The 21101-nt window shown below is 28.1% G+C and overlaps 2 protein-coding genes across 6 annotated transcripts in view; one reads left to right on the forward strand and one right to left on the reverse strand.

Moving 5' to 3' along the window:
* LOC132918247 (semaphorin-2A) overlaps positions 1 to 2199 on the reverse strand; it is a 355196-nt gene extending 352997 nt beyond the window's left edge. For all 4 annotated transcript variants that reach the window (XM_060979390.1, XM_060979387.1, XM_060979388.1 and 1 more), the window contains exon 1: positions 1530 to 2199. The gene's annotated coding sequence lies outside the window, so the exon portion shown is untranslated. The remainder of the gene's footprint in view (positions 1 to 1529) is intronic.
* The window catches only part of LOC132918246 (myogenesis-regulating glycosidase), a 91382-nt gene that overhangs the window by 60334 nt on the left and 9947 nt on the right, over positions 1 to 21101 (forward strand). Inside the window, exons 1-2 of one of the 2 annotated variants that reach the window (XM_060979382.1) lie at positions 12392 to 12540; positions 14805 to 14920. In XM_060979382.1, coding sequence (XP_060835365.1) covers positions 12424 to 12540; positions 14805 to 14920 — 233 coding nt within the window. In that variant the 5' untranslated portion in view covers positions 12392 to 12423. Of the gene's footprint in view, positions 1 to 12391; positions 12541 to 14804; positions 14921 to 21101 lie in introns of those variants that run through there. The other variant, XM_060979381.1, reaches the window with a different exon arrangement.

Raw genomic sequence — 21101 nt, forward strand, 5'->3', positions numbered from 1 at the left:
AATTTCCTATTATTATTATTGTTATTATTATTATTACTTTATCTCAAGAAATCATATCTTATAATATATTTTTACTGATGTAATCACTAATTTAATTATATTTCGGATGGCTCATATCGAAAATTCAATGACCAGCAATATCGGGTAACATAATGGAAAACATTTGATAAATTATTTAAACTATTTTAAACTATTTATCCCTGAACATAAAGCAATCTTGTATAATAAACAACTACCCTGTAGAATGAAATTTAATTTATTATTATCTTCAAAACAATTTATCACATCAATAAAATATTTGTTGATTTTTCTGCTTAATAATTTAAATAACTGGAAAAAAAGTGTTTATATCCAAATGCATATTTAGAAGTATAATTTTTACCAAAGATTTTTTCATAATCTTCTATAAGTTTTTAAAAGTTTGTAATTATTATCATACTGCATAGTGCATAATACAAAAGGATTATACAAAATAATTATTCAAATGAACAATTTTATTTAAATATTTGAATAATTTTCCTGGTTCTAGTACAGTCCTATCAGTTACAGATTATAAATTAATAAGTAGTTAGTAATTTATAAACTATACATATATCGTTATATAATATCCATTAAATGTTCGAGTATATAAAAAACGGAAAAATATTTCGACAACATCTTGATCATTTAATATTTAATCTGGACGTTCAAAAGGTTACCAAACAAAGAAAACATATTTCGTTTACGAGTAGTTTACTCTGGCAAGTATGATATAAGATAAAATCTATTCATAAGGACCATAAGGTCCATGATTCTACGGATAGAGAATACACGTGGATCAGACATTTTGTTCATGGTAGGGTTTTGTAATCTTTCCTTTTTTTTTTTATTTAAATCCATCGATTTGAACCCTTTTTCTAATCCTTTACAACACATGTATAGATGGTTTTTATTCGGTGGGCTTAACATAATTGTTAACGCATTCGAAATTCAAACTCGTGATTTGAAAAGCGCAGAAATAATTTTTGATAATGCGTGAAAATCGTAACAATTATACTTTATAGTTGCAATGTAGATTATGCTACAGTCAACTGTCCGATTTCAAACAACTCATCGCTTCCTATCCACTTACACAATAATTAAATAATAATAAGGTGACGGACTATTTTACATGAATACATTTTTCAGAACAGGTGCGAAACGCTATTATTATTAGATGCGAAGGATTAAAAATTTATGAAACACGGGCACGAGTCCAGAGTAGAGCAGTATCAAAAAAATAAAAAAGCTGATTACGCTTGTCAGCGCACATGTGACTGCTGTCGGTTATCTACCATGATAAATGATTATACCCGAATCGTCGTTGGTCAAATCTCGACGTAGTCGACGACGCGAGTGAAGTAGACGGACTGACGGCCAAGTTATATTTAGATAGATATAATAGATCATAATATCAACGTATATGTAATATATACTGCCCATAAAAACGATAATATTACTATAATAATATATTGTTTACCGAAAGCGGATTCTCGCTGAACGTTACTCACCTCTGGTTTTATGTGTACGTATTACGAGTATACGCTTGACACGACGCCGGTCACCGAAAGATATAACATCGGAAGGTGCGTGTGGTGTGCGCGCACGTGAAAATCGAACTTTCTCTGTCTTTAGTTTTTATTAATTTTCCTCTAGGATTTTGCGTCCTTACTCCTCGACGACGACGACGACGACACGTCACACGCGACCGATTGCAAGTCGGGTCGGGTTTAGAGTTAAACAGAGTAACGTGTGTGCACTTTGGTGATATTAGGCGACGAGCACGATAATACCGGCGGCAGCGTTTACGAGTGCCACGATACGAACGACCACGGACTCCGCGTGTACCCGGTTATACGTTAACGGATACCTGGTATTGTTAGTTCCGGGAATAAAAAAATCCGCGGAAATTCGCAAACTCGTCCGACACGCGCATACGGTCGGCGACGGCGATGGAATAGAAGAGAGTGAGAGAGAGAGAGCAAGAAACGGATAAAATAAAAATCGGCAATAAAAAAATTAGCGAACGACAGTGTCGTACAGGTAAAAGACCGAAAAACGCGAAATCGCACGCGAAACGAACGACGGTGGTGGCGGTAACGCGGGCGGACTGACGATGACGACCGACCGGCGGGAACGACCGTGTTATGCACGCGGTGGCGACGGGCAAGCTAAGTCGTCGTCTCGTCGTCGTAGTCGGAGTCGCAGTCGCAGTCGACGGCGGCGCGCGTATACAGTTTATAGACGCGTTGGCCGGGCAACCGCACAGCGCGCGCCACACACACACGGACACACGCGCGCGCACACATATACGAATTTACACTTTAAACACACACACACACACACACGAAATAGGATATTATGGTCCGCCGCCGGTGTACGCACACAAAGGACGACCGCAACGTGCGTCCATCATAATGCGCTCGTGCTCACACACATACACACCACGACAGTATGTGTCACAGTTTCATGCTAAACGCCGAACGTAATGAATCATAACGGGTACGGACAGGTGATATTATTATATATTATTATACCGCCGAACCCGGTGGCTGTTTTTCAATATAGCGGAAAAAAAATGCTCTCTTTTTTTCAACACCCGACGTAGAACGGGCCGAACACACCGACACCGAACACTCAGCCGACGCGCAAGTTTCCGTGCCTCCGCTTTACGGTCGGTTTATATTATATTTTTTTTGCGCGCACGAGCACGCGTGTTTTTTGCTCGGAACGGGTTTAATATGACGTGTCCTAGGCATGTACGTCTATACGCCCGAGAGTAGGTGACGAGAGGGTCGGGTCCCGCCGCCTTTCAAAAGTCCTCGAAAGAACACATCGGCGCGAATAAAGAGATGGCCACGGGAGTCACCCTCCAACCATCCGAACAATGATTTAGCCACCAAATGTTTTACAGTTTGGCACAGGTTTTCAGTAATGTTTTAGTATAATATATACAGTTTATTATCACATTGATCCATTTTTACGGTACATCTCCCCCGATCTCCAGATGTTAACCCAATACACTTAAAAAGTACATAGTTTTGTGTCCACAGATCGTAAAAGTACAACAATTTGATATTTTGCAATTGTTACAAAACGAGAAGATAAACATGAATATAATGAGTTTGCATTGCTACAAGCTGATATAGTTTCTTTTAAATATTTCATTTAAAAAAAGAAATATATCATTTTTTAAGTTGTACTTCTACGTTTTATTCCTCTCCTCGCCTATTCAAAAATCATGTCAACACCACTGGTTTAGGCACGTGCGCGCGTACCTGTATAGTTCACGAGTGGAAATAATGTGTGATTTACGCATTAAAATAATAACATCATTGTCGTTACTTTTTGTTAGATTATTGTAGATATATACTATTTTAATTTTACGACAGTTTTTGTTGTTAAACAGAAATAAAAATAAATTCAAATCATGTCGTTATTAAACACATCGTAATAAACTTCAAATAGATATGGTAATGTATACATATTATTATTATAACGATGTTGACGACACGATAAATAATAAATATGTGTTAATGAAACGACTGGGCTGAAATTTTCCAAAAACACTTTAATAAAGTTGCTTTTATCGCATATCAAAAACGTACGTAATTCGATTTACAGCTCGCATAATATTATAATATACATTTTATGGGACGGTGTTTGGAGCAGTACTGGTATTTTATATAACGTAAAAACGATATTAAATGTTTCAAAAATGAAAATAACGCTTCATTCTAATAGAAAAAAAGACTCCTCTTGTTTTCAATTCAACAAACAATCTAGTGAATTAAATGTATTTGCTTAGGAAAAATTTGGTAGGAGTTACAGATCAAGCCTATATTTTATAAGTTATAATATTTGAAAAAAATACATATTTATAATAATTTTCAGGAACATTTTAACCATGACTTAAAATAAATCAGACCTGAAAAAAAGTTAAAAATGTAATGCATGGGATAATAATATAATGTCTTATATTATTAAATTATAGTTTTTTTGCGACTGTATTTTTCCCCCTTTCACTTGCATAATGTAGTAGCAGTTAGTATAAATGCTTATTAATATTTAAAATCTCAAAATGTTTTAATTGGTAGAATCTTTTCAACGATTTAATCTACTTAACATTTTTATGTTCAATAAACCTTCCTTTTAAACAAGTATCATACTTATATATGTTAGTATAGGATCTTAAACAATTAAATTTAAATTTCAAACATATAATGAATTTGATTTTCTAAAATACCTAAAAATAAAAAAAATACCTATAAAAAATAACCTTATAGGTAAAATACCTAGAACCATAAATAACTATCGGAGTTTTATTCATTTAATGTATACAAAGCGTGTAACCGTGTTTATCATCTTCGTTATTTTTTTCTAAATATTTATATTGCTTTTATTAAAAAAAAATATTATTGCAAAATATAATAAGTGATGGCTATATTTGTATTATTATTTTTTAAATTCGAGTACACAAATTATTTTACATAAAACTTCCTTAAATTAATAATGAATATTGTATGGATCACATCTTCAAACCGAACAAGCAAGTACAACACGTAAGGGTTTGATCACACAATTCGGTGCTCTTATTTTTAGAAGTTTTTATTGAACAGCGAGTTTCATCCCTTAACTACTTTTAATCCTCAACAATCTAATTTCCTAAAACAAATGCAGTTAAGCCACTATACGTTTGTACACGTCCGAAGAAATGGCATTTCCTTTTAACGAAAAGTTTATAATTCCTTAAAAGCAGTACATGATCATGTTTTAGTACTTACGTACCTATTTAAATAAATTGATTGTTATGTACAATAATATATAATTAATTAAATTATATTTATTATTAGTAATTCTAGTCAGAGCGTTAACCGTAGTCAATTTTACATTGTTGTTCAAATCTACCAATAGATAGATTCCTGCTAGAAATGTTAGATATTTTAAAAGGTGATCACAATCAAAAACATAATTCTTTCAAGTTTTGGAAATCATATTGAATGTTCTAATTGTATATAATATTAGCGTTGTTTAAATAGTATGTACTCAAAAATAACACAACAATTTTATTGATTTGTTATAAAAATATTTGTATTATATTATTATATTACAAATATAATGTGACATTTCTTACAGGTCACTTGATTTATAAATGTTTTACCTTTTATACTCATTTCTGAAAATACGATTATTTATTTACTTATAAAATGATAAAGTATATACCAGTTATGGGTTGTACAAATAATATTAAAAGTTATAACAGTATACGTTCTTGTACCCATTAATACACTATTTTATTGTCAATAAAACAGTGGTTTATTCTTAAAAATAACAAAAAGTATAGGTATATTGTTTGAACAATAGTCAAACATCGGTGTATTAAAAATAAATGATACTATAATAGTATTGCAAATTGTTGTCATTATTTTCATCTTTCTTGAAATAAAAGATCGTACAACAACAAGTAAAATGAAATTTGTCTTCCAAGTAAATAATCGAACGGTTAGTTTATAAAGATACATCTAAGTTTCGCCATCCATGACCATCAGGACCTGCGTATTGACTTCACGGAGCACTCAATGCATTTAAAAATAAAATAAATAAATGATAAAGTTTAAAACACACACACACACATTTTATTAAATTATTTCATTATTGTCAAATAACATAATTATAATATTGTATCATCACCGATAATAATGTATTGAGTTATTTATTTGTATCCTCAATATTATCATTAATCATTTATTATATTGGAATAAAACAATATCAACGATTGAAAAGTATGTTGTTTTGAGACGGAATAGTCAAGAAGTTCCACATTATTTTCCATTGGAAATTTAGCCTGATGCGAAATGCAGAATATGACACCATGACGTGTGAATTATTTGTAGTTTCCATAACTCAAATGCTTTCGGCTTTCGATTGATATATGTTACGCGGAAGTTATAGAATATACTCGCATATAGGTATTTGGTTTACTCAGCTAGCTAGTCTTTGTAATAAACTAACAACTCTGATGAATTTCCAATGATATCGTAGCTTTTATTGAGAAAATCGTGGTATTTAATTTCTATCCATTTCAAGTTTCTAACAATACGAAGTAATTTTAGATTTTCATATATCGCATAAACTATGAACTTTGAAAATATACATCGAAATTGATGAATTTATTTTAGTGACTATCCTAAGTTTGTAACCATAAACAAAGAAGTCAACAATGATTGCTGGGAATACAAAATAATGTTGTAAAAAATTCCAAATAATAATTGTACAATCATTACACATATTTATATTAATATTATTTTAAAACTGCTACATCAAACATTCTTATAACAGAAACATTATTAAATATTTAACATTTCTATTTTCATGGATAACATATTTTTATAAAAATATGAATTCACAAATTGTGTTACGCATTAATAATGTATTTTTCATTTAAAATGTGGAGTCAGTTTTACATTTGTTTAATAAATGTTCATTAAATAATTATAGTACAGGGTTTATTGAATTATACATATGATTATATGCGCATATAATATATACCTATATATGTATATATATGTGTGTGTGTGTGTGTGTGTGTGTATTCATACGTTAATGGTAGTTAAAAATGGTTGGTATCAATAACAATAATCGTAGATAGTTAAGTACATAATATTATAATACTATGATGTAATAAATAATATCATCATAATTTTTTGGTCTTATAAAATAAGAATAATGTGCCAAGAAACTATGTTTTGTATTCTTGTCAAACTTGATTGTTTTATTGTTTAACTTTAAATAGTAGGTAATATATATTAAATAATAACTTTAAATAGCAAGTATTATTTTATAAGTATTATATTAAAATACAATATTGAGTATCTATTTATGTAAAAAAAATATTATTATAATATTGGCTGTAAAAAAGACGTCGAAAATCATAAAATGGTCTATTTGTTCAATAAACAAATACATATTTTGAATATAATATGAAAAAATTAATAAATATTTCAAAGTGAAGAGTATCTATGTATACCTTAAAGGTATGTTTTATTTTTGATTTTATCAAATATTGAACTATATTAAACAAAAATACTTTTAATATTTTTTAGAAGTTTTTTATTTTTTTTTTTTTTATGATAAATAAAAAGGTTTTCTTTTTAAATAAAATAAGTAAATACCTTACCAACTAATTTCATAACATGTTTTTGTACGTTATATCAAAATATAATAACATAGTAATATCAATGATAGTAAAAAATTATTAAAAATATTAATAGTTTTCACATAATATACTACAATTTAATTTTAACATTTGGCTATTGAGAATTAGCATTACAATTTAGAATATTTTAGAATTATAATGTAAAAATAATAAAAGTTTATATTATTTATATAATACTCATCATCATAAGTTTAAAAGTAAAAATACTAATACTCAACACAAACAATAAAATATACATAAGCACAATAAACCTAATTATACAAATTCCATTGAACTATCTTAGAGACAATACATTTTCTATGCATATTTATAAAATATTATGTGAAATGTAAATATTATTAAGCACGCTTTATCTTAACCAAACAATAATACTGAGATTGCATGTTGTTTGAATAATCCAGTTTACAAATAGATAAATAACAATAATGGGTGTGCGACGGTATACCGTCCCATATGAAACGTCATTTTCAGATTTAAACGAAGAAGCGTTGTTGTTCATTACAATATCGCGTGGATATTAACATAATATTATCATACCGTAATTAATACGTATTATAGGCATACACGATACACAGCAATAATATTATACACGTGCTCCAAGTACCAAGCTCCGTGAATTCCATCGTCACACGCAACACATCGAACACCCACTGCTGTATAACAAAAACGACACTGCATACTGCTTAGATTATAATATGTATTACTATACTTACTTTATTCTTCATGTCCATAATTCATTCAGAGTTTTACTTTATTTTATCTTTAAATTAAAGTGCAATCGTTGATCATTATTTTAGGACTGGAGTGCACAAGCTGCATTGCGTTTATTTATTGGACAAACGGCTATTATGCGCATCAATAAAACACGAATAATTTAAAATCTAGACAATCAATCAGCTGAGAAAAATTAAAAAGTACTGTATGATATAAAATAATTATGAGAGATTCTGACTTCATAGACGTCTTATTCGATTTATTTCATAAAAATATCAAAATTGCAAATATCTTCATCGAGGTTTGAAAACATAATATTTTTAGGAAATACCTACAGGTCATTTGTAACATGTTTATATATATATATATATAATATGTGTCAGGCGTTAGCCTTAGATCTGTGGACATTATAAAGGTAAAATATCATTATAACGTATAAAGTAAAAGCGCACAATCCCATTGCGCTAGACTAGACGCGGAATAACGGTGTTCATTATTTTTGTCAACTTTTTGAAATATAATTTTACGTTTACGCGGCCATAACTATTCTTTCCGCTTTTATTTCCATTTTTATGGTGAGTATATCTACCATGTAAAATATTCATATTGCCGTGACCGTGCGCCACAAAATATTAATCAACCTATGCGCACACGCAGTAACGTAGGTATAAAGTCAAATGCGACAGCATACCGATTTCCGAAATCAAAATAATTGAGAACGTCGAAAATTCGGTCTGGTGATTAGCCAACCATGGCAATCCTTTCAGTGACAGATTTCCGCCCAGCGGCGGCGTGAGGTGAAAAAGATACGGTGCTACGATAAGATATATTATGCTTTCAGTTACCATAATATATATGTCGAAACTTACCTGTTTGTATACCTATATATGTTACATTTCATTCAAAACGAGAAGTTTTTCGATGGGGTTGAAACAGACGAGATCGCAGTTGAAAAGCGGCGGAAGGATTCACAGGAGGTCGGTGGTATCGTTTGAACAACGTCAAAGAGAAAGAGTGAAAGTGACGAGAGAAAAATATATATTTATGTCTGCCGCCACCGCGCGTTTTGTATTTAATTTTATGTAACGTGGCGTAATCATCATGAAAGTATGATACGACCAGAATGTTATGGGCCGACGGGGAATCGGGAGGGTTGTTTGAGGGGAGACAAGACGTGTCGCAAGAGGGTTCATCTGTGTACCAAAGAACGCAGATATGCGATAATGTCTAAAGATCCGTGGAAAAGTTCTTCAAAGTATACTCGTGCCCACTATATAATATTATTATTATGTATACTAATATGCGCGATAGTTGTACATGGTCTGCCCGCTTAAATGAAATCGTAGGCATGCTGACGAATTTAGTCAACCATATAGTATATTGTATATTTACTTACGAAAAGTTGGATGTTAATCTTATAAGCCGAGTTCGTATGTGGATTTATATTTCTGGTTTTGATGATAACTATACAATGATACATTGTAATATATACAACAACCTATGATTGATAACAACTTATGAGTTTTAATGCCGTGTGTAATAATTATAGGTACTAAATAGAGGATAAAAATGCATGATTGAGAACTAAATAAGATTGTCGTCATATTAGTATAAACTTTTTTATATTAACTTAATTTAAAAACATGAGAATTTTGAGAATACTAATTAAATTGAAAACAATATGTAATAATATGACTTGCGGGCAAACTGTCCATTTTGTTCATCTATAATAGTGTTTGGTTGGTTGGATAATGTTTTCTGGTGATTATATAATTAAAATAACAGCCTTACGTGTAAGGTTTACTCTGTGGTATTAATTTTGGCCACAGTTTTGGCACAATTTCAGTCATTTTTCAATTATTAAGTCGTAGAAGTCGATTTGATGCAGGTAAAATATATTTATGTAAGTACCACCAATACACGGTAGCAATGCATCGAATATAAGTCGTATATACGTCTAAATTTAATAACAATATTCGTTGTTGACTATGGTAATGGTACCAGCTGGCATCTAAATGTTGTTTTTGAAGTAGGTAATCTGACTAAATCCCCACCGCCTCCTCTCCCGGAGAAGTCGTCTTCGGTAAACAAACGATTTTAAATATTTAATAGAAATCAATCATTGATTTCGTTGGTTCTAAATAATCGAGTTTCTTGTACATTTGCATGACTACAATACTCGATCTGTTCATGTCCACGTATAATATAGTAATGTATCCGTAGTTAGAAATGCATTAGACGGAACGCGTTCAACGAATAATTCAAGGCGGACGCCTAAGTTATTCCGTTTGAGTAGGTTCTCGTTCGACGTCTGAAGACATACGGAAAAAGGGTTTATACCAATAATAAGAATATAATACGTATAAGTGTGTACTTACGCGTGTTTGTTCCGTCGGCCGATGTTACATCAAAAATCCTTCTCGTTTCGGACATTACATTGTGTACGTGCGGAATTTAAATACCAAACAAATCACGAAAATCTTTTCGTATAATATACATAGAGCCATTTCGCTTACATGACGTGTAAACAATACCGAATGAGAAAATGTTTATTTATCTCAAAGAAATAATTTTCCACGCCGTCAGAGAAATTCTGCAGCCTGCATAATATTATATTCAACGGGCCACGGATCAGAAATGAAGGGGGGGAGTTTTATTATTATTATTTTTTTTTTTTTTTTGGCAAATCGATTTGAAATTGCCGACCGCATGAGTTGGTATGGATTACGGTGACAGTTGACGTATTGATGCATTGCTTGAGACGATTTTCTATTTATTTTCAAATAATATATATTTTATACATTTAAATGATATATTATAATATATTATGCGTGCGTATATAGGTATATATTATTATAATATATCCAGTTAGGAAGACATTGCTATATTGTTTTTATATTTTTATGATAATGTTCTCAAGCGAAATTGAATATTCTGTTGTAAAGTATATGATTTAAAATTTATATTTTATGAGGTGAATTTTGTGTAAAACTCAAAAGGCTTAATAGCAAATGTCGATCTTATTAGTTATTTCCGTACAAATTAACTCATATGACATTTTAGACCCGAATGATTAATTAATTACGACTTACAAATCTACTTTAAATAAGATTTTTTTTTTCGTTAACTTTTTTATACTTCGCGAATGTCTTACATAAACATATTGCAGTGTATTGACGTATTTTAAATCAATTAAAACTACGATTCACGTATTAAAAAAAAAAACCAATTTCTTATTCATAAGTCATTGATATTTAGTATGAATTTTGATTTTTTAAACGATAATTAAAAAAAATATGTTAGTTTTTTCATGTTTAGCAGATAACGATGGTTATAAATATTTTAAATATAAATTTAATGATAAGCCATTGTATATGAAAAACGATTTTAAATTAAGACCTGTTTATTATAATTTTTCCCTGTCAGTCTCTATTTCAGTGAATATTTTTTTTTATTTCTCGTATATATTTTTCTTATTGTGTAATTTATTTTCTATTAGTAATGCAGTAAATTGTACTAATAATTGCAATAAACATAGCATATTATATCATAAAAATATATTTTTACTTTTTAGTAATTATTAACTATTTGACAATATCTTGTTAAACTTTAGAATAGAGAGAAAGTATTCATGGTATAAATAACTTAAAAATCATCAAGTATTTCAAAAATTTTATTGTGTTAGAAAAAATAATGTAAGTATATATCATAACAAAAAAATTGTAAGCCTCCACGGTTAATATTATTTTAATATTACAATATTAATAATAAAATCATAAGATTGGAAATTGTTATTTTTTATTTAAATATACGATTTAATCAAAATTTGAATTTAAAATACCTATAAAAAAATAGTGCCCATGTATTTTCGTTAAAAGGACAATTGTGGAATTTTGTACCTTTTATTTTTCAAGCCTTAAGTATTAATATGGAAAATCATATTATGACTTTTTATTAAAAAAAAACTTATTTTATATTAAATACTTTTTAATATGTATTAATTATATTAGTAATATGAAATTAGTATGAGTTATAAACAAACTATGTACAATTTATACATGAAACCACCCTCAAAGTTGAAAATTAAAATATTTTTTATTTGTTCTAAACTTTGATGGCAGTTACAAAAAAAAAAAAAATTGTTATACAAAGGCATCTATCGTTGTGTTTAGAATCTAAAATATGTTTAGAATAAAAATATATTTACAGATAAATATTGGAAAGGGGGCTGAGAAATTCTTTCAAATCGTATCTCAAAATTCACAACTTTTTGGTTTAAACATGAATAGCTTATTGTTGGCTTGCACGTAAATGTGTTGCATTACAATGACAATTTAACGACTCTCCATTGTGAACGCGGCCTTATCAAGGTTGCATATGAGCTCAATTGATCGTAATTTATATTGTACGTCTTAGTGTAATCCACAATTTTATTTTCCTGAGACGAACAGTTTCACTCGTAATTCATCTACACTATGGACAGCGCACTGACTCCTTTTCACATTGGTTCCAGTGAATCTTCTGGAAATCTATCTGATAACAGTTCCTATTCAGAAAAATTCATCGGAGAACCAGCCGAGTATGATCCTCAGGTAATATATCGTTACCAATGTTACGCCTTAACTCCTTGATGTCTAATTTCCGGTTATTGATGTGTAGTAATAACTATATTTTCTTTGATCCAGTCGATATCAACGAGATAGTGTATATTTTAAAAAGTTTTTACATTAATTTATACAGGAAAAATTGAAAAATATTTATCTTAAGGAAAATTTCAATCAAAAACTTTGATTATGGAACGTATTATCGGAATTTTTTTATATAATTATATATTATTATAGTATCATAATGAATTTATACTTCGTGTAGACAAATTAAAATTTGGTATCGTATTTATCTCAAGTATAAATCATTGGTTAAGTCAATATATCAGCTCTAAAATTTACTAAATATTGTTTTACAGTCTACATTTATGGTTTCCCAAAAGCTATTAATGCCATTTGTTTATATATTATATTATTTAAAATCAATAAACTAACAGAATTTCGTAAGAAAAAAAAAACGCTGTTTTACTAGTTTAATACTATTTTCATTATGGTTATCTTTTAAAGTTTAATTTTTTTGAATGAAAAAAAATATTATAAAACTGTATTTAAAAACAAAATATTGTTTAGAATATTTCAATACATAGAATGTGTTTCAGAGCTTTGAATAATTTTTTCTAAGTTATAGCTATATGCCTATACTATAGATCATATTAAAATGGTTGAGTATTTATTAATTATCGTCCCAAATTCTCTGATCTTCCAATAATTACATAATATAATATTATTATCAATATGATGTATGTAATAGTAATAGTTGTAATACGCATCCATTATTTGTGCAGTCTAAGAATGTGCATTGATACAGAATATATAATATGAATACATAACAGCTGTTGGGTGAATTAAAAAAGATAAATATAGTATGTATGGTGTATACTATATTGTCATTAATTATTATTATGGTTTTTTACATTTTTAAATTATTTATTACCAGGGCGGTAAAGTTTACATTTTTATTAATCCGACCAATGAAGAAATCTTCATAGCGTGTAAAAAAAATCCATTTATCATAGGTATACGCATTATTATAAAAGTACTTGGGTTGATTATACAAGTTTGATAACGTCAAAACACCATAAATATATTGCCATTATTCTTATCGACAAATCGTTAACAATAATGTGGTTGTCAATGATGGAAAATAAACTTTTCTAATGTTTGTTGTCTTAGATACCACACATGCAAACAAAAAACAATAACGATATAAAAAAAAAATATTAAAAAAAATAATAATCGGAAACATAGTCACGTGTGTGATATTTTTCAACGTAATATATTGTTATGATTTGTATATTTTTTAGAATAATATGCACAACTTATTTAGCTCCACTGTGAAGGTATATTATAGCGCCGCGTGAAAATCCGAGAATACTTACTTAATATATTATATCAATACAGACATTCCCCTCAAACTTTAAAGCAAAAAACAAATTAAATGAAAACAAAATGATTATGCACATGGTTTTACTTTACTTTTCAATGACAATAAAGCCCTACCTACTGTATAATACATCTCTGAAATTTGTGAATTATACAAATAAGATAATGCATTGTTATATAATAACTTATATTATGTGGAACAGAATAATAATTCGTAGATTTTTTTTTAACCTTTAAATAATTATTTGTAATTGTAACAGTATATAGTAATTAAATTAAATGCAAATAGAGTGTACAAACAATATTTTCCTTGATTGTTTCCAGATCGTCAAATCTACTTTTCCTTGTTACATACACATACACTACTAGATACGTCATAACATTACGTATAGGTAAATAAAAATAAATAAATCAAATGAATATGGTTTACAATTGTAGATTTTTTTATTTTAATTTCACCGTTACTGTGAATCAACGAGTGCCTTCGTCTCATTCGAATAACTACATATTTATTTATTTTATACCACTAATGAAGTGTACGTTAATTAACGTACGTGCACTATATACACATAATATATATTATTATTGTTGCGAGCTCGGAGTACCGAACCCTCGTGTAACCAACGAACCACTGGTTAACAGAGTTATATCGATTTCTATGATAGGTAGCTAACGTATTCGTTTATGACCAAATTTGAATTTACGCATTTCCAGGCATTAACGTATTAAAATAACAACAGTATTGCAGTTCATATAATATAAAATGTTAAAAACTGTTAATCCTGACAATCCCGTAAACATATTTTACTATCTTTCGCTAAAAAGCTACGTATTTCATGTGTTAATGTGTTTTTTTTTTTTTTGTTCAGCTCACTCCGGAAAGGGTCAGACTTAACGGATATGATTCCAGCGAGACTTTCAGCGACATGTTGGAAGACGTGGCTGTCAATTACCGGACGCATCACAGTACTCAGCCAAGACCCGTGTAAGTTACCGACATCGTTACGCAACTGTTATTATAAATTATTACAATATAACAATGGTGGACCGACACATAACGAGGACAGTAATAATAAATAACAATAATATTATAATATATAACCAGTGGCGTATTTGTGGCGTATTTATGGTGGTCGTGGTGGGGGAGGGGATCTCTGCAGCTGCCGCCACGAAATGTCTGTGAACAATTTAAACAGGTAGTATACTTTTATTTGCATTGGTATTAAGAGGTTTTTTCTTCTTAAAAAATGTAATTTTTATTATTATTCGAAAGCTAAATTATTCGTAGAAACAAATGTACCAACATTCTTTCTGTTGCAAAACAGTTTATATACCGAATAATTACCTCTAAATACATAAGTAAACTATAAAATTGTAAATCAATTCATAATTTTACTGAGTTAAAAAACAATATTTAACTTATTGGTGTAACAAATGACCAATCTAATTAAATATACTCAATGCCGATATTTTTCCAATAAATATACAAAAGGTAAAAGTTTTAAGATTGGAAAATATAGGTAAATAATGTTTTTTATTCTGTATATTATTTTTATTTTTTTACAACTATAGTGTTCGATTATATTAGTTTATTGTATTTATAAAAACAAAATAGAATCTCCAAAATATTATTTTCAAAATTAAAACACTTAATATGATGGGTCAAGAAATGGAGTAAAAAATATTATCCTATAAAATTATACATCACATATTTTTTAGCACCTTGGTGCACCATTATAGAAAATATAGCGACATATGCATTTAGGTTAGAATTTTGAATGTTTATCGTTATAATTGTAAGGAAAAATAAAAAAATTATAATGTGTTAAAATTATTTTTAAAAATCAAAAAGAGTCAATCATATTTCACTATCTTACAATGCCCTTGAATACCTAAAAATATTTTTTAACAGTCTATGTATTACAATTTTTTTTTTCAATATTTTATATTTTATGTTCTACCTATTATTCATTATTATTACCAGCCTCCCACGAAATTACGATCTTAATACGCCTCTGTAATATACACCGATGCCGAGTTCAGAGATTTGAGATCCTTCGAGGTTTATTATATACATTTATACCAATCTAAGATTATAGGCAGGGCACGTTGTGGTGTCACCAAAGATTCATGTCCACAATATTATTATAATGTGCGCATTATGATATGCCGTCATAATTATTATATAGTTTGCGCACGCAATCCGCTCGTTTCACTCATTTTTGCCGCAAATTAAATTCATACATACGAGTAGGTACATAATATAATATTTCAAAATACCAACAACGGTGACGGGTCATGGTGCATGTCGTGCGATAACAAGACCGCGGATTTTAATTTGACGAACATTTTCAAAGTTGTTTATAAATCGAAGTTAAACGACCGCAGCCCACGAGTGTTTGCCGAGAATTCGTAGTGACGACGTTGTACGTCGTGGTACTGGAATAATATTATTAGATTTAAATAAAGGGAGCAAAATTTTGTATGATAATCAATTTGTTCATATTTTATGAGCAATTAAAACACTATAATAATTTTATTATATCAATATTATAGTTATAACAATTTAATAAAAACAATCATTTTTTATTATCAATTTTTTTTATTACGTTGAAATTATATTTACAATCTAAAATTGAACTTGTTTGTTTCAAAAACTCCTTATAGGAATGAAACGTATTAAAAATAATTTAAAAAAAAAACACTGTTTAATTAATATTTTTCATTTTATTATAATAAATTATAATAAATATATTACATTGATTCTAACTTACGTAAATCTATCATTATTATTATTATTATTATTTTATTGAATCGTTTATGATCAAAGTTAAACTAAATTTGTTCAATGATTTTAATGAATTGTTTTTAACAATTAATGAATTAACGATTGCCAATCTTAATGTATACTCATTAAATATAACGTTCAAGTAATTTAATCAACAAACCGCTATTATTATTATATTATACATTTCTACAAGACGTTTTATGTCGGTTTCGTCTTTAGAATTAAACCTCTGTTTAAGCTTAAGTGCATTAAACATTTTGTTGCAAACAAAGTACATAGAATTAAATTAAAAATTATAAAACTATTAATATATAACAACTTTCAAATGTATAAACATTTAAAATTGAAGATGGTTTTTTTATTAAGCAGTTTTTTAAGAAATTAATAATAAAAATTATCATAAACAAAACCGAAGAACTCGATCTCCTATATAGTAGGTATTGTACCTCACCATAGTGTAAGTTACTGTATTGAATAATAATATTAAATTAAAATTAAATTACATATTTAAAAATGCGAAAAAATGGCTGTAAGTGAAAATAGTGTGATAGCTTATAAATATTATTCTATATATGTATGTGGTACGTTACACTAATATTTATAAATTATTATATCAATAATATTTTTGAATTAAAACAAAAAAACTAAAATCTACAATTTTGCTAAAATTTAAACGGCAGGTATTTAAAAAAAAAAATGTTTAATATTTTTAGATGTTTTTACAACTTCTGAAAAATCTTCAATTATATACAATTATTTTCTAATTATTATTTTTTATATATCCTGTGTAAATATTTTTAATAATTTGTGTATGATAAGCTTAATATTATGCGACAGTTTTAATTCAATGTTCGTAACATCACTACAATAACCTTTAAAACAAATAATATAGTTTAACTTTAAAAATTATAGTTATGCGATATGTTCTTCCAACTAAATAAATATTGTTGAAAATTAATTTCATGAAAATTAAAAAAAAAACTGATTTAATTCGTTTAATACTCGTATAAATGCGTTTTTACTACTTCCCTTGATACTGGTATGTATTACATTTTAAGTTCGAAAGGCCCGTAAATAATTACTGGATGGCAGCTAGGATTAGGTTATTGCCTGGAAATCAACATGGAATGAATTCCCAGGAAAGCTCGTGAACAGTGGAAAATGTCAAAAAATTACGAGAATTAATATCAAAAATGCTATTTAGTAATTGTTGTGATATTAGTTATCGTATTTAAATTAAATATTCAAATTGTTGAGCGTTTTAATTGGAATTTCATAATGTAATATTATTTATGATAAAATAACATAAATTATTTAATTTGAAATAAATAATATTAAATTAACCATGATACCTACCTATACTGGATGTGAAAATGTACACCGTGCACTTTCAATGCGCACACATATGTATATCTAATTTAATTTATAATTTAAGAAAAAACAACAGCTTTAGTATGAACTTTTAAAAATAAAAATCCTTATTAGTGGGAGTATTTCACAAAAGTATCCTTTTGTTAAATGTTATGTAAAATTTCAGTATTTCAACAAATTTTTAGAAATGTTATGGGTGTACAATAGTGTTGTCCACAAAATGTACAATTAAATAAATTAAATTTTAAATATGACAAAAAAGAAAATGTTAATAATTAATAACTTGTTAATTTTAACACCCGTATGGTGTTTATTTCATTGGTTTTACTGTGAAGACCCAAGATATGCTTTGTAAATAATTTATTACCCATTAAATTTAACAGTCTGTTAATAATTGTTAAATTATATTTAATATTTAAACGATTCAATTTTATATGATTTAATTATTCATATCTTGTATAGTAAGTTTTGATTAACTAAGTCTATTACAATAATATAACAATAATAATACAATTATACTATATTAATAAATATAATAAATTATTTAGGTACCACTATTGAATGCAATAATATCATAGTAAATTGATATCATACAGTATGGAACTTGATTTTAATAATAATATAATAATTATAAAATAAAATCCTTAGAAGTATATAAGTACGCTGAGAGACCGTTTTGCTTAGAAATAATGTTCATAATATACACCATAGTACAAAATATATAATAATTTATCATTGAATTAACACATCCGTTGTAATAATCTATTCGTTGACGAAATATAATTGATACCTTCTGTACAACTTTTTCGCTTATTGAAGTATAATCTTAACTTAAAAATGCAAAAGTACCGATTATAATAAATAAAAAAAAACAAAATTTGTATACTTGATGTACGTTCTAATTTTTCTTGTTATATTCGCATGAACTACGTATTCTATTCCCGGTCATTGGAAGAAACGATTCCGGAGTGTCGACCTCAGTAGAAGCATACAATTTCTGTTAGAGATTAAAATTGATAGGGTTTTTTTTTTTTTACTTAACTTTCAACGACACCTTTTATATAATATAATATGTATGTGTATTGATTAAAACATTACTCTGTGCGCGGTAGTAAATAGCATACGCAAATACACGAATTAAAGTCAAAGTGGACGAGACGAGATTGACCGATATGAAGTTTCTGTAAATGGCAGAAGTTTATCAATCACGGTACGCGTTACACTGAATATAATAAATTTATGCGTCTACGGAGCACTAAGATACCGCGGTTTCCCTATAATTTAATGATTGTTAATAATAATATTAAATAAACACAATAAATTTTATTGTGGAAACGTGCGTCGATTACGTCGTATACCGCGGTAAAAACAGTACGAGATAACACGCTGATCTCAAGTCAAATTATATTTTACTTATACATGACGTACAATAAGGTTTACGCGTATACCAAGACGACGGGGATTGTCGATTGCATTTAAAAAAGTTTTTTTTTTCTTCGACTGACTGTATAACACTGAAACACACAAAACTGTTTTAGTTTACCTAATAGTAACAATAACAATTAATTTTAATTCTCACAGTATTGGACTATTCTATATTTTATTAGAACAATTTGTTTCGTTACATCCGGTTTAGATTTATCCGTGATTCAACCCGTTGCCATACAAATTTGAAAAACTTTTCGTTTTATTTGCCATTGTGTACATAAATAAACATTATAAATATTGATTCTTGTGTTATATCATTAAACTATACACCGAGGGTGACCTCAAATCGCGTAATGGATTTTCCGTGTTTTTATTTTATATTTTGTCTAACCGATAAATATATAATTTTTAAAAATAGTAAACGTACAAAATATAAAGTAACATTGGTTGGCCTAGTTTTTAACTTTATACGAGTGGTAGTGCTGTTACTGCCACCAACTAAATATTAATCCGAAGTAGGTATTTTTTTTTTTTTTACATTTTATGACTCGTAAATGAACCGTATGTTGCAATAACGCAGCTATTCATATTATACTCGTGAGATTTTTTTTTCATATTCCTCAAGCATTGTGTAGTACGCTTTTATATAATACAAACATATTATTCATTATGGTCGTCAACCTTTCTTTAATAACCACAGTCGAGTTAATATAATTCAAATGATTTTTAATGTTAACTAGTTAATAATATGTTATGGTGAAATTCCACCTTTTAATTATTTATTGATCTAATGCACTATTTTGAATTGATATACGATTTAAATTTATAAGGTAAATATTTAAGTATACCCCAATATAATGCATTTTTATTACTTATTAATTTTAAATCATTTAAGTTTTATTTTACAATAAAATTCTCTACTAGCTAATAATATGTTTTACTGTTATTACTATTTATTATAATTTTATATTTTTTATATAATGTACTAAAAAATAAATATTAGATATTCTAATATTTTGACTAGGGAAAGATTATTCAGTTTTTAAAATGAATATTATCTGTACAATGGCAGAATTTTAACTGCTAAATATGTTTTAGTCAAAATATTAAATTGTTTGTTAGTAAATATAGTGGAAAAATGGATGTACTTGAAATTCAACTTGTTGAATATTACCACGCCGAATTTTCAATCTTTAGATTATACATATAACACTTCGCAAGTTGTATTTACGCTTATTGTTTAATGTTATATTAAGAAATGTATAATGCATATACACTAAAACAAAATTGTAATTTATAATTAATTTTGTTAACGTATAAATAAACTTTTTTTAACAAATTCTAAATAAGAATATAGTCGTATTATATCTTAAAACATGTTGTTGCATAAATATACATAATTTATAATTTAATTTTGTCAACCATGTTATGCAAAAAAATTCGACATTTTTACAACTCATATAGCTGCATAATTTATTTTTTCATCTGTAAATAACTATATTTTTTATAGCATATTCTACTAAAATTTATATGAATAATAATATCAACGCAATTAGTAACAAAAGATAAATTAAAATTG

This window comes from Rhopalosiphum padi, chromosome 1 (assembly GCF_020882245.1).
Source record: "Rhopalosiphum padi isolate XX-2018 chromosome 1, ASM2088224v1, whole genome shotgun sequence".
In the NCBI taxonomy this organism is placed as follows: Eukaryota; Metazoa; Arthropoda; class Insecta; order Hemiptera; family Aphididae; genus Rhopalosiphum; species Rhopalosiphum padi.